Raw genomic sequence first — 12,285 nt, 5'->3', positions numbered from 1 at the left:
TATATAAAAATAAAGTTAAAACTGAATAATTAAAACATGCTTTCTACATTTATTCAACTTTAATAACTCTCGTTGATCTCCATGAGAACTAAAAACTAATATACTCAAATCGCATCGCACAAGCCAATGTTATAACCAACACCGATCAAATTGCGCTATGTTAAACCACCACAAGACCCAAAGCAAGCTCTAATATTTATTGTTAGTTAACCGCATCACATCTCAGATGGTAAGCGATGTAACGGCCCCCACAGCGTAAGACAAACCGCATTAACTACAATCACCAGTAGAGAGTTAATTACCTCAAGACATTTTCACGACATTTCTATAATGGATTCAACCCCCACATCTGGAAAAGAACACAAGTACAACAAAGTGAATATAATTACATTTTTTTTTTCCTTTTGATACAACATCACGATGAGCATGTACTGCTTTACATCAAGTCCGTGTCGATGATCAGACCAAATCGAGCTGTTAGAAAATATCATTATGTCGAGTTTTGCCCTTCACGTCGACAAAACCGTAAATAAAAATGCATATTAGTTTATTTACAAATTTATATGATTATGTAACAATTCAAATGTGTTTGATATTACAATGTTACGAGACTGAAATGTGTTGACAATTACGTTTAAACGTTTTGTTACCTTAAAGACCAACAATATTATTTAAAAACTTGAATGTCATATTCTGGGAAGGAGATGATGATTTTTACGATAAATCAACATAATTTCGTTACATGAAGTTACCACTACACAACAAAGTTTATGCTGACTCAATTACATTACATAATGTAGATACATAAGTCCCTGAGATCAAAAGTAACAGTTTTGTTAGATTTTTAGAAAAATCTTATTTTTAATGTGTATGCGATCACGTAAATAATATAAGTTACTCGAGCACGTACTTGCACATCTCGCGAGAGTAGATTACGTGCAAGCATCTAACATAAAGTCAGAGTAAAATAGACCTAATACTCCACGTTTTAAAGCGTAAATTAGTCCATACTTCATAAGCTAGCGTCATAAGGGCGGAAACGTTGTGAAATAAAAATCGGTAGGACGGAATACTCGACTCTGAAGTCAGATGGATTAGGTCTATTTCACTCTGAGGTCAGTGTTTCGGTTCTCGATATCATCGTCCAAGTGTTCAACTTTTGTACTAAGGCTACAGAATCCTAAAGAATATATCACGGATGTTGTGTCTACTAATATTTCCTGATAAACAGCCGAAATGTGATTATTTAACATAGATTTCCCACTCATGCTATTTTTTTCTACAGGAATGAGATGAGTGGACTGAATGTAAACCAGTATGCACACCAATGTCGGTAAGCCAGTGCGATGTGGCTTGTTGTATTTGCGTTTTCCGTATCTGTGCTTACATTTACTAATTACAACAACGTTACGTACCTTCATTAGTCACGGTAAATTCACCTTGCTTATAATTATATGCATTCTCCATTAAGTAACATGCAAACACCCATAATATTTATTAAATGAAACCATTAAAGTAGATCGCAGACTGCCCCACGCAAGCATTTTGAGTACTGAAAGTGCGTTTGAAACGAATGACATTAACAGTACAAATTTGGAACTACGCTAGCACCGAATACACGAAATAAATAGTTACTAGGCGATTTTATTTCATAATTATTAACATCCTCTTAAGCCTAAGAGTTTCTAGAAACCTACTTCAAAGTTTAGAAATAGTACAGATTTTGTTGTAGGGTAGAAGTAAGAAAAAGTAAATACTATTCGATCATTTTGTAAAGTTCTCTCTCCTTGATCCACTAATAATAAGATAAAATAGCAATAACAACCTAAATAACTTGCTTTTTTATCTATAATAGTCGTGTAGAGGTTTTTTGTTGTTGTTGGGATTCGAAAAATCTTTTTGCATTTAAAAGCCTTTCATTACCAACTGGCATGCTGGCGAGTCGACGCGGTAGGTCGTGGTATATATGATAAATTAATCTTGTACACCGGACAACCGTTTAGTCAGAAATATGTTCAAGAATTACATATCTTATTTAGAATGTGAAAAAGTTCTAAGATTTAATAAAATTGCATCCTAAAGCTCATCGATCGTATAGAGCCGAGCTGCTGTTACTATTTATTTCGTGCCGAAACTATGGCCTGTCTCATGTGTTAATGCTCCTGACGCTTTCAGCATTTTCAGTACTAAAAAAGCGATACGAAAATCTTAAACCATAGAGCAAACCTAACTTTACGACCTTCGACCATTGTATATTTCATGACAAATAATTACGATAATCATAACAAATTCATCAGGCAATGTATTGTTAATATCCCGAAATGTAGAATATGAAAATGGTATTTGCATGTAACTATTAAGAGGGTTATACATTGAAAACATACACGTTAATGAAGCGACATCGAAATGTTAAATTAAGGAACATTAATAACTTTGTTTTTGGACATATCTAACATTACATACAAATAATTACATTTTACTAGAGATACATCACTTACTTCGGTAGCATTCTATGTAGTAAATCTTCCGTCTTCTGTTTCTCTTCGATTAACAGCCTAGTTCTCTCGGTGACTAGTTCTTCTAAATTATTAGCGTATTTCTCCATCATATCCATCATTTGGTCCATAATATTTCTTGACCTATGATAGTAAAAATATAAAAGTTTATTTCTTCCCCTCTCATAAAGTAAAAATATAAATTACCACGACCTAACAAGTGCAATAAATTTTAGTTATAGTCCCAGATTAATATAACTTTGAAAGGATCACAGTGACACTTGTTTAGCGTTAAGATTTTGTAAATACAGAAGGCAATAAATATAAAAGTTTTTTATTTTTTTCTTCCTTTCATAAAGTAAAAATATAAATTGCCAATACCTTACCTACGAGTGCAATAAAATTTTAGTTATCGTCCCAGATTAATATAATTTTGAAAGGAAAGCAGCACTTGCTTAGCGTTAAGATATTTTATATTTTAAATACAGAAGGCAATCGCTCTGTATCATCAAATGCGTCAAAGAGCTTTTTAAGTGATTAAGTGTCAAACTGCTAGTCACTGGCCACGTCCCTTGTAGAAGAGGGTTTACCCTACAATGCTATAGGTGAGCTCTAACTATTACTTCCACATAATAACGACGATCGGTAATGACGGATTAACTGGCTCTACGAAGCACGGGGGTAGAGTGGAATCATCCCGGAATCTTTAAGCGTCAATTTCCAAAACCGGGCTCAAGGTCATATTTCAATTTTCAGTATTCCTAAACAGAAAATTTCAGTATCTGACAATTTATCGGCTCGACCTGGAAAACAAACCCAGAACCACAAACATGCTATGCACTAGACCAGGTATGACAAACCGTTGGCACGCATGGCAAGCGATTAAAATCGTTAGGCTCGTATTGATTGCAAAACGATATAACTGGGTTAAAATAACTGATATTAAGCTGCCTAAGGAGCTATTGAACTATCTATTAACTCCCATCTAAGGAGTAGACGTTACTTTTCGGAACTCAATGATTTATAGAGCCCAAGCAGCCACATCAGTGTGGTGGCATTGAAAGTTGTGTTCAAACAGATCCTCCATTTTTCGCTTCATTAACGCAGCATTCTCAGGAGGTATTAAATGTATTATTGCATAAATGATTTAAGTATGTCTCAGACATAAAATCACAATGGTTACGCTGGCGAAAAAAAAAAGCGGCATTGACCTACATTCAAAAAGGTTCGTCATACCTGCACTAGACCAATGAGGTAGAAACATGCATTAACATGAATTAATGGTGAATAAGAGTATCGCCACGTACTTGCCGGACTTCAACTTCTTTAGCCTGCTGCGTATGGTGGGGAAGTCGGGCCGCACCGCGGGGTCCTCAGCCCAGCAATCACGCATGACACTCAGTGCGTACTCGTCCACCACGCCCTCTAGTGCGCGGATGTCGGGCCGCAGGAGTTCCTCACTCTCGGCCCCCGCGCGAGCACCGCGCTTAACTCTCTCCACTATGTCTGGGGATATTTTTTTTAAATGAAAACTAAGCTTAATTTGCTATACTCCGCGAACAGCAGGAGCTCCGGTTTCGAAGCGAAACGTGCGTAGAGGGAAAATTGCCGAATATCTGTTTGGTGTGGAGTATAAGGATTGAAGAAATTATAAATTACACCATACAGATTCTCCTCCTGTTCGCGGAGTAATTAAGCTTAATTTTAATAATATATTATGGATTTCCGCAAAGTACCGCCTGCTTCTATCCATTTTTTTTTTATTCCACTATATAATATATATTGCCCTTGACTGCAATCTCACCTGGTGGTAAGTGATGATGCAATCTAAGATGGAAGCGGGATGTTAAGGAATATGGCAGTTATATTAAGCCCTAATCGATTTCTACGCGACCTCGTACCGTAATGTCATAATGGCTACCTCTTAAAGCTGCTATTGCGGCTAACTATACCTAATTATATACTTATTACTTTTTCCTCGCGATTTTTTTTTGTATTTTATAAATAATACACATAACTTTTATGGGCCAAATAATTAACTTTATGGGCAACATTTTGCTACTTTGGGTTACGTTATTGTAATTGTTGTAAGTATGTGTATTTCAGAGCCTGTTCGGTACAAACAAACAAAAAATTTCACCCTTTACAATAGTAATATAGGTTTATCGCAAACTTGGCATTGCAACTTGGTTAAGTAACCCATGGAACGGGTTAAACAATACTATATTATTATTGGATTTTTACAATTACCTTTGGGTTCAGTGGCCAAACCGAAAGGTCCGCGTCTGGCTATAATTTCGTAGAGTATGATACCGAACGCATAAATATCGCCTTTCTGCGTTCCCCCAACAAATCCGTTGGGATCATCTAGATGCCTTAGGAGCTCAGGTGACTTCCATAGTAAACCTAGAAATACATATAAATAAATACTTTATCATACAACTCATATTTTTTTTCGAATTAATCCCATCAAAGGAAAAGTAGTTTGCTGCTTTAACGCAGTTTGAGTTTTGATGGCCTTTATATTATTATCACACTATACGATTATTATCACACTAGCTGCCCGCGTTCTTTGGTCGTCTTTTTTGCGGTTTCTAACAAATCCCGCGAGAGCCGTTTATTTTTCTGGGTTGAAAAGCCTATGTTACTCTCCGTCCTTTCTATCTAAAAATACACGTCGATTGGTTGCTTATAAGTAGCGTGAAAGACGGACAAACAAACAAACACATTTTTGCTTCATATTCAGTTAGTAAGAATTTTAAATAATGATTAAAGCACCATAACAGAAATGTACCAGAAACATGGCCGTCAGGTAAGAATGGAAACGGATTGTCAAGCAAAGCAGAACATGTGAGTGACGTACACGACCTGTCTGCCAAGACTAGAGCGAATAAGAAGAAGAAGAATAATGATAACCAGTATCCAACAAATGACTAACAGACTTAACGTGATTTTCGTACAATTCGTTTCGTTTCGTGTACAATGCTTAATTTCCACCTCGGGCTGATTCTAATAATTTCTTAACAGAAAACCTTACCTATCTTGCCTGGTAATATCGACCCAGTAGTGTAACCGACATAACACAATTCTTACAAGAGATGTTTTATTTCAATATATACATATAAATAATAGCACACAATACAATAACACTTTAATTTATCTGCTAAAATAAGCTAAGTTGTACTAAGTTGTAAAAAAAAACATCCACAATATAAAAAATATCATGTCTTAATTCACTGTTCAAAATTATTTTTCAAATCAGTTTCATCAATGACTCAGTAGAACTAGGTAAACAGTACTCACCTCTATAGTATTGATGCTCCCCTATAAAATCATTTTCAGCACAACATCTTAAATCGTGGAGACCAAAATCGGTAACCTACAATAATAAAAAAAAATAACATTTATTTCACTTCTGCAAGGTTCACCATAATTTATTTCGAGTTGAGAAATGATGAAAATATACTAAGTTTATGCTCAAAATAACATTATTAAATTAAATTTATTTCAAGTAGGCCTAATATTATAAGCAACTTTGAAAAGTCAAGTGACTTGTTTGTAGTCACCCTACCACGAATTCGAATGGCAGGTTTTAGCGAGAAGAAGCCTAAATTTAGTAAAAGCTCTTATTTTTATGATCAACATATTGTATTTACCTGAAGCATCCACCGCGATGTTACCACACAATTCGAGGATTTGAGATTTCCGTGATAAATTAATGGCGATGTATGAATAAAAATCATACCCTGAAATACATACAGATATTTAAAAGTATGTATAGATAAATAATATAAAAAACAAGCAGTTAAGTCGAGACGAAAACATAAAATAGTTATAAAATAAACTGATCTCGAATATATGATCTTACTATATGTATAGAAGCAGTTAACGCTTCGAATTTAACTAAAGAAGTGTTTGAAAGTAACTCTATAATATCAACTAATTGTTACAAAAGACACATTGTGTAATATTTGAGATAAAACTAAAAAAAGTGACAAATCAATTGAAGTGGACTTGGAAATTGGCAAACTTGTTCCAGGTAAGGCAGCCTACTTAAGAGTGAACAAAGAGTATAAACTGATTACTAATGTAAAATTGCAGCATAAAATAAGTGCATATGTCTTACCTTAATGAGATCATGTACAAGCGAAGATATAAACATTTGATCTAACTTTATATCCTCATTTTCAATTATATCCTGAAAAATTAATAAGCACATGAAATAAATGGTTACATAAATTATTTATGACTACGTTTCTCTACTGAAAACCTCGTTCCTCGATAAATGGACTTTTCAGCACGTAAATATTTGATAAATGCTAATCAGTAGTTCCTGAAGTAAGCGCGTTCAAACAAACAAACTTTCATTATTTAAAAAAAAATTACAATATTCATACAACTACATTTGTACTACAACTTTTTCCTAACATAAATAGTTTTAGAGAAATAACAGTGCCTTTGCACAGTTATTTTTGGAAAAGAAATGTGCAAACATTATCTTATATCAATCGTTTAGTTTAAGATATAGAACAATTTATGTAGTAAAATGTTCTACCGATAACTTTTGTATTCATGTCTAGGGCCAACTTAAATTAACTAATCGCTTCGGTAAATATATATTTACGTTCAAATATATTGAAAACTAGTAGATGTAGTAAATTATTTTGACAGAGCTAATAAGTACTACCGCCATGCTTTTTCTGCCGCAGACAGCATTGTTGCAATGCTGAGTTCTGGTCTGAAGGCGTGGTTGCCGGTGTAATTCTCGACACATGAGGCTTAACACCTACGCCTCAGGTTCATGGACACAGGGCGGCATATAGTAGGACATATGACTTATATGCCCTTCGGAGTGTCGCTCTGTTTTTTTGGCGATGGTTTTAGACATCCCATCATGTCGGCTATCTGCTCGGATGCAAATATAAGTATAAAAAAAAAAATTAGTTTATAATCAGTACAATATAAGATGGATGCACTTACATACAAACTTCCTTTGGCACAGTAGTCGGTGATGAGCAACACACGCAATGGCTCAACGACGGCGCCGATGAACGAGTTGAGGTTATCATGCCGCAACTCACGTAGTAGACGCATTTCTTTCATCACCTCCCGGGGGATATCCTGCACGACACAACCAGAAATAGTTCACATGTATCCACACACGTTAAACTCATTCTAATATAACGTGGGATTGATAAACCAATTCTCTAAAAGCTGCACTTGAAATTTTGCCTTTTTGCTGCCCAACTAGCTGACTTTGAAAATAAATAACTCTCACCTTTTTTTTCGAAAACTTCAATTCTTTTATTCTTACAACATTCCCCCTATATTGAGCTGTTGTAGTAAATATTTGAGTGCAACATTTGCTTTCACAGGATATTCCACTTGCTAAACTTAACTGTAAATAGAAAATGAAAATATATACCTTCGTTGGTCATGAAAATCGGTCCACGAAATAAACTTTAAAATATCATTTAAATCGGCTACTCAAAAAAATAGTTGATATAAGTTCGACCATTTAGTCTCTTTTCTGACTATGTTAATATAACTCGCATAATTAAAGAATAAATTTATACAAACCGTTTGGCAACGGCCGGCCGATGTATCGCAATCTCATTCGTATAATATTAGCACGCCCGTAAATTGTGCAAAAGTGATTGCACGATATCGAGCGCCTTTTTTTATCCATTCTTTAATGCTGCGGGTTATATTTCTGTGATTTTCCGGGATAAAAAGTATCCCTTAACCGACTGCAGGATGCGAGCTTTCCCTATACAAAATTCCACCACGACCAGTTAAACTTTAAAGCCCTGCATAGATAACAAAGATTGTATTTTGAAATCTTGAAAAATTCAAATTTCATTTACTTTATGCATGCCTGCTTTGTATCCACAATTAAAACGTATAAGTGAAGCTATGCCAGAAATACGTATTTCAACAGATCCGGTTAAGCTGAACACAGGTAACAAACAATCCAAAAGACACATTTCTTGCATTTTTTTATATTAGTATAGATAATAATGACATTATTGTTCGCCAAGAGGCGCTGCGGAAGTTGGTTCACGCCGTTGTTTTATAACTTTTGAACTTGTACTTCTTTATAAATAGTATATTTAAATGCTCCTTACCTTACTAGGCGACCAGACAAGACCACTGCCCAAATATCCAGCAATTTCCTGAGGATCGATCTTCCATAGCAATCCTTCTATTTCCTGCTCTATTTTCCATTTCCTATAAATGCTAATGGTCACAACGAGGGCGCAAAACAATGTCACAGCTAATGTGCCTGCCACTACGAGCGAAGTTATCTGCGAGTCGTCTTTCGGACATTTCTCATTGAGGAAACCACACGAGGGTTCCGCTTCTGGTTTCACCCCATCGGGCCAGTCGATTGGGACGTGAGGATTCAACTTATACTCCTGGGATAAGAAAACCAGTAATTATATTCAAAAATAACTAAGTATATTGTTAAAATTTTTAGGTTTTTACCTAAATGCCAACTAACTTAAAATGCATACATTGCATTGGTGCTATGCCATGCTGATCGCTATGAAGCGATAAGGCCGCCAAATGGTATACGCTGATTTTTTATCATTTTGTTTTATGTACTTTTTGTGGTTTGCAAGTATATTCATTCATTCATTCACTCATAGCTAACAAACTCCGCAAGTGAAATTACCAAAGATTTGTGGTTACCATGTTATGCTAAAATCAAATAGGTACCTTTTAAACCCCTTTTAGACCGGTTTAACATGCGATTTTTTTGTATAATTAATTGGAGAGCTAAATAATAATATAAAACCATCATTTGGAATTTTGCGTGAAAATAAACTCATCGTAGTCGATCCTAGCGAAATTGTTAGTGCAAATTCGCAAATCTACGGAAACTTTTATGTCCTGCCCACACAATATCGACTGAACATCAACTCGACCCAAATTTAAACATAGAATTGTAAGCTTTATATCATCTGTACTAAATATAATAATAATAGCTGAAAATTTTGTTCGAATGCGCTAATGTATGCGTTTTTTTATTTTCTTTTATAATATGATAGCGCAATTATCGCGGAAGTTTGTACTTGAGGCTATATACCACCAAGTAATGACCCTTAGAAGCCGAGCAAGCGAAGTAATATTGCAGGCAGGAAGCCGTTACATAGCGTATAATAGAATGTAAGTTTTTGTTGGGAACAATTACTTATCCGGGGAGTTGTATAACGCAGTGAAACTAGTGTGTATAAAAAGCAACGTGTGGTCCACTCGTTGTATACTACTGGTCCAACAATTATGAAAGTCTACTTTTGTTTTCATTTATTGTTTATTAGAAGACAACTTTACACCATTCAGTATCTTATAAAATCAAAGCACTCGCAATTTCAATGCAGGAAGATGCAGATCAATTTGACCGGAGTCTAGGCTAGCATGAGTCAAAAAAAGAAAAAAAGGGAGTCCGTTTCTACACAGTACGGCAGCCGTTGCGGAGGACTGCACTAAGCTTCGGAACCGTGCTCTAGAAGTTTGGGGTTGTTACCCATGACGCAGCGCGCTCGTTCGGAGGTCGATAAAACAAGGCTCACATTCAATATTTTTAACCTAAGTCGAGTCGGAGTTAGTTGATTTGGTACGCGAACGTCATTATTTAAATTATTACAAACAATTAATGCAAACTTACAGGAAATTCTTTGCCACTCTGTTGGAAGTGTCCAACGGCGACCATACTAGCGTTGCACTTAATATCTTCAATGGTGTAGTTCTTGAAAGCAAGCACAGAGAAATTACCCTCGGAGTCGGCTCGCTCATCCAGACGGATAGACATCCCCGCCACACCTAATCCATAACATCACATGCTGAATAGGTCGTAGGAACAAATCTTATGAATTTTTTAGCAAACTACATTAATTTATAATCGATAAAGCTCAAGTAACTCAAGTTAAAGAAATAAGAAGATATTTCTTGATCTCATAACTTCATTAGGCGCGTTCAAAGATTTTTAGTAGGAGGAAAAACATATAGGTTCCCCTCATTGATGACATTCACACGCTCGTGACGTATTACGCAAGACTAGCGACTCGTTGTATAGCAGCCTGTTTAAATGTATACGCGTCATATATGCATATACATTGACTGCAGGGCTAGCACGGGCGGGAGATAAAAATTATACCCCCCGATTATATCCCCTGACAAGGAATATAATTAACGTGCACACCTGCTAAATCACTGGAACATGGAATAGGAGAAGTTTACCCCCGTTTATTAATACACATATATTATTTCCACTAGTGCGCCAGTGCTCTGAGAGTTGATAAAGCTGTGGGAGAAGATAAATTTATATCATTTCCCCGGGGATATAATTGTTTCCTGCCCATGCTAGCCGTGCTGTATCATATTTTACGTCACCGAGTGTTTTGAATTTTCACTTATGTCGGCAGTCTTTATGACTCCTCCGGTTTTTTTTTCCAATATGTTCTTTTTTAATGTTTATAAAATACTTCACATTAAATATTAATAAATAAGTTGTTTACTTATTAAGACAAGATTTTTTTTCTATTTTCCACTGTGTTACCTCAAAACTGTGATTTTGGGTTGTTAAAATACAAATTTGTTGAAAACCACAATGCATTAGTACAGCATCTGTTACTACAGATGTTCATGAGCTTCGGTAATCACTTAGCATCAGGTGATCCACTTGCTTGTTCACACAGTTTTGATATACCAAAAAAACATTTGATTAAGAATTTAACTTACTTTTAAAAGGAGTAATATGTATCATTTTCGAGACAATTAGAGTTCCATTAGAGGCGATGCTCATTAGTTTCTTGTAGTCGAGAGTTTCGTTCTTGTAGGTCGTCTCCTCTTCTATAAGCTTGTGTAGTGCAGTCGCATACAGTTTGACAGAGTCATACAAATACGCTGCATAGATTGAAACAAACTGAAAATTTACATATATTATTGTAGTATTTTTATTTATTAAGAGCACTAACAACATGCGTATTACACGTTTTCAATTTTCTTCAAATGCTATATTATTTTAAATAAACTATAATAGTGATTTATTTAAATCGTTATCAATTATTTTTAATGATATTAATTCCGAGAGTGAAGGTAGTTTAACGTTGAGGGTTCCGCGCTAATGGGTACCATATCAACCGATTAGTCAAGGACCGACCTCGCTGGCACAGTTGTGAGCGCTGTGGTTTTAAGTTGGAGGTCCCGGGTTCGATTCCGTCGAGGGCATTTTCTCTTCGGCCGTGCCTTGTTACAACCGTACCGACCAACACTAAGTTATTTAGCGTTCCGCTAATATTACTAAGTTATTCGAATAGAAACCTTTGAGGTATATGTTTTATAAAACTTCTATCCCCACTAACAGGTAAGCCCGCTAACATTTTAGGCTGCATCATCGCTTACCAACGGTGAGATTACAGTCATGGGCTTACTTACTACCATTGTATATAGTTTTTTTTTTTAAATTAAAGTGCATAAGACAAACTTTGACATATTAAAATTCTGTGAATGTGTAGTGGAAAAAAATAAAACCTTATTGAAGCTCTTTTCAAAGAGCGCGGGCACCGGGAACTCAAACGGCTTCATGCTGTTGTAGTCACGTACGCGGCCCGTGAACACCTCGTAGCTGCCTTCTGGCTCCGACGACACGACCACCAGCAGCGACTGAGCGCGCTTCTTGAACGGCATCTCCCAGTTAGTCTTCGGGCATACCAGCGTCGTACCGCGGTCCTCCGTTTCTAATTTAAACAAGGTAGAAATTCAAGAAAAAAAAATCCTGTGCAGA

The 12,285-nt window shown here is 35.8% G+C and overlaps 1 protein-coding gene across 10 annotated transcripts in view; it reads right to left on the bottom strand.

The window, feature by feature from the left end:
• Positions 1-12,285, bottom strand: part of LOC120624231 (receptor-type guanylate cyclase Gyc76C-like) — a 35,329-nt gene that overhangs the window by 8,775 nt on the left and 14,269 nt on the right. For all 10 annotated transcript variants that reach the window (XM_039890659.1, XM_039890658.1, XM_039890656.1 and 7 more), the window contains 12 exons: positions 12,033-12,238; positions 11,241-11,424; positions 10,168-10,322; positions 8,624-8,914; positions 7,774-7,893; positions 7,476-7,616; positions 6,622-6,693; positions 6,152-6,241; positions 5,799-5,874; positions 4,746-4,901; positions 3,803-4,001; positions 2,499-2,639 (listed from right to left, as the gene is read on the bottom strand). In XM_039890659.1, coding sequence (XP_039746593.1) covers positions 2,499-2,639; positions 3,803-4,001; positions 4,746-4,901; positions 5,799-5,874; positions 6,152-6,241; positions 6,622-6,693; positions 7,476-7,616; positions 7,774-7,893; positions 8,624-8,914; positions 10,168-10,322; positions 11,241-11,424; positions 12,033-12,238 — 1,831 coding nt within the window. The remainder of the gene's footprint in view (positions 1-2,498; positions 2,640-3,802; positions 4,002-4,745; positions 4,902-5,798; positions 5,875-6,151; positions 6,242-6,621; positions 6,694-7,475; positions 7,617-7,773; positions 7,894-8,623; positions 8,915-10,167; positions 10,323-11,240; positions 11,425-12,032; positions 12,239-12,285) is intronic.

The sequence above is a fragment of the Pararge aegeria genome, chromosome 6 (genome assembly GCF_905163445.1).
Source record: "Pararge aegeria chromosome 6, ilParAegt1.1, whole genome shotgun sequence".
Lineage (NCBI taxonomy): Eukaryota > Metazoa > Arthropoda > Insecta > Lepidoptera > Nymphalidae > Pararge > Pararge aegeria.
Note: the sequence above shows the minus strand (reverse complement) of the source record. Positions and strands in the feature narration are given on the sequence as shown.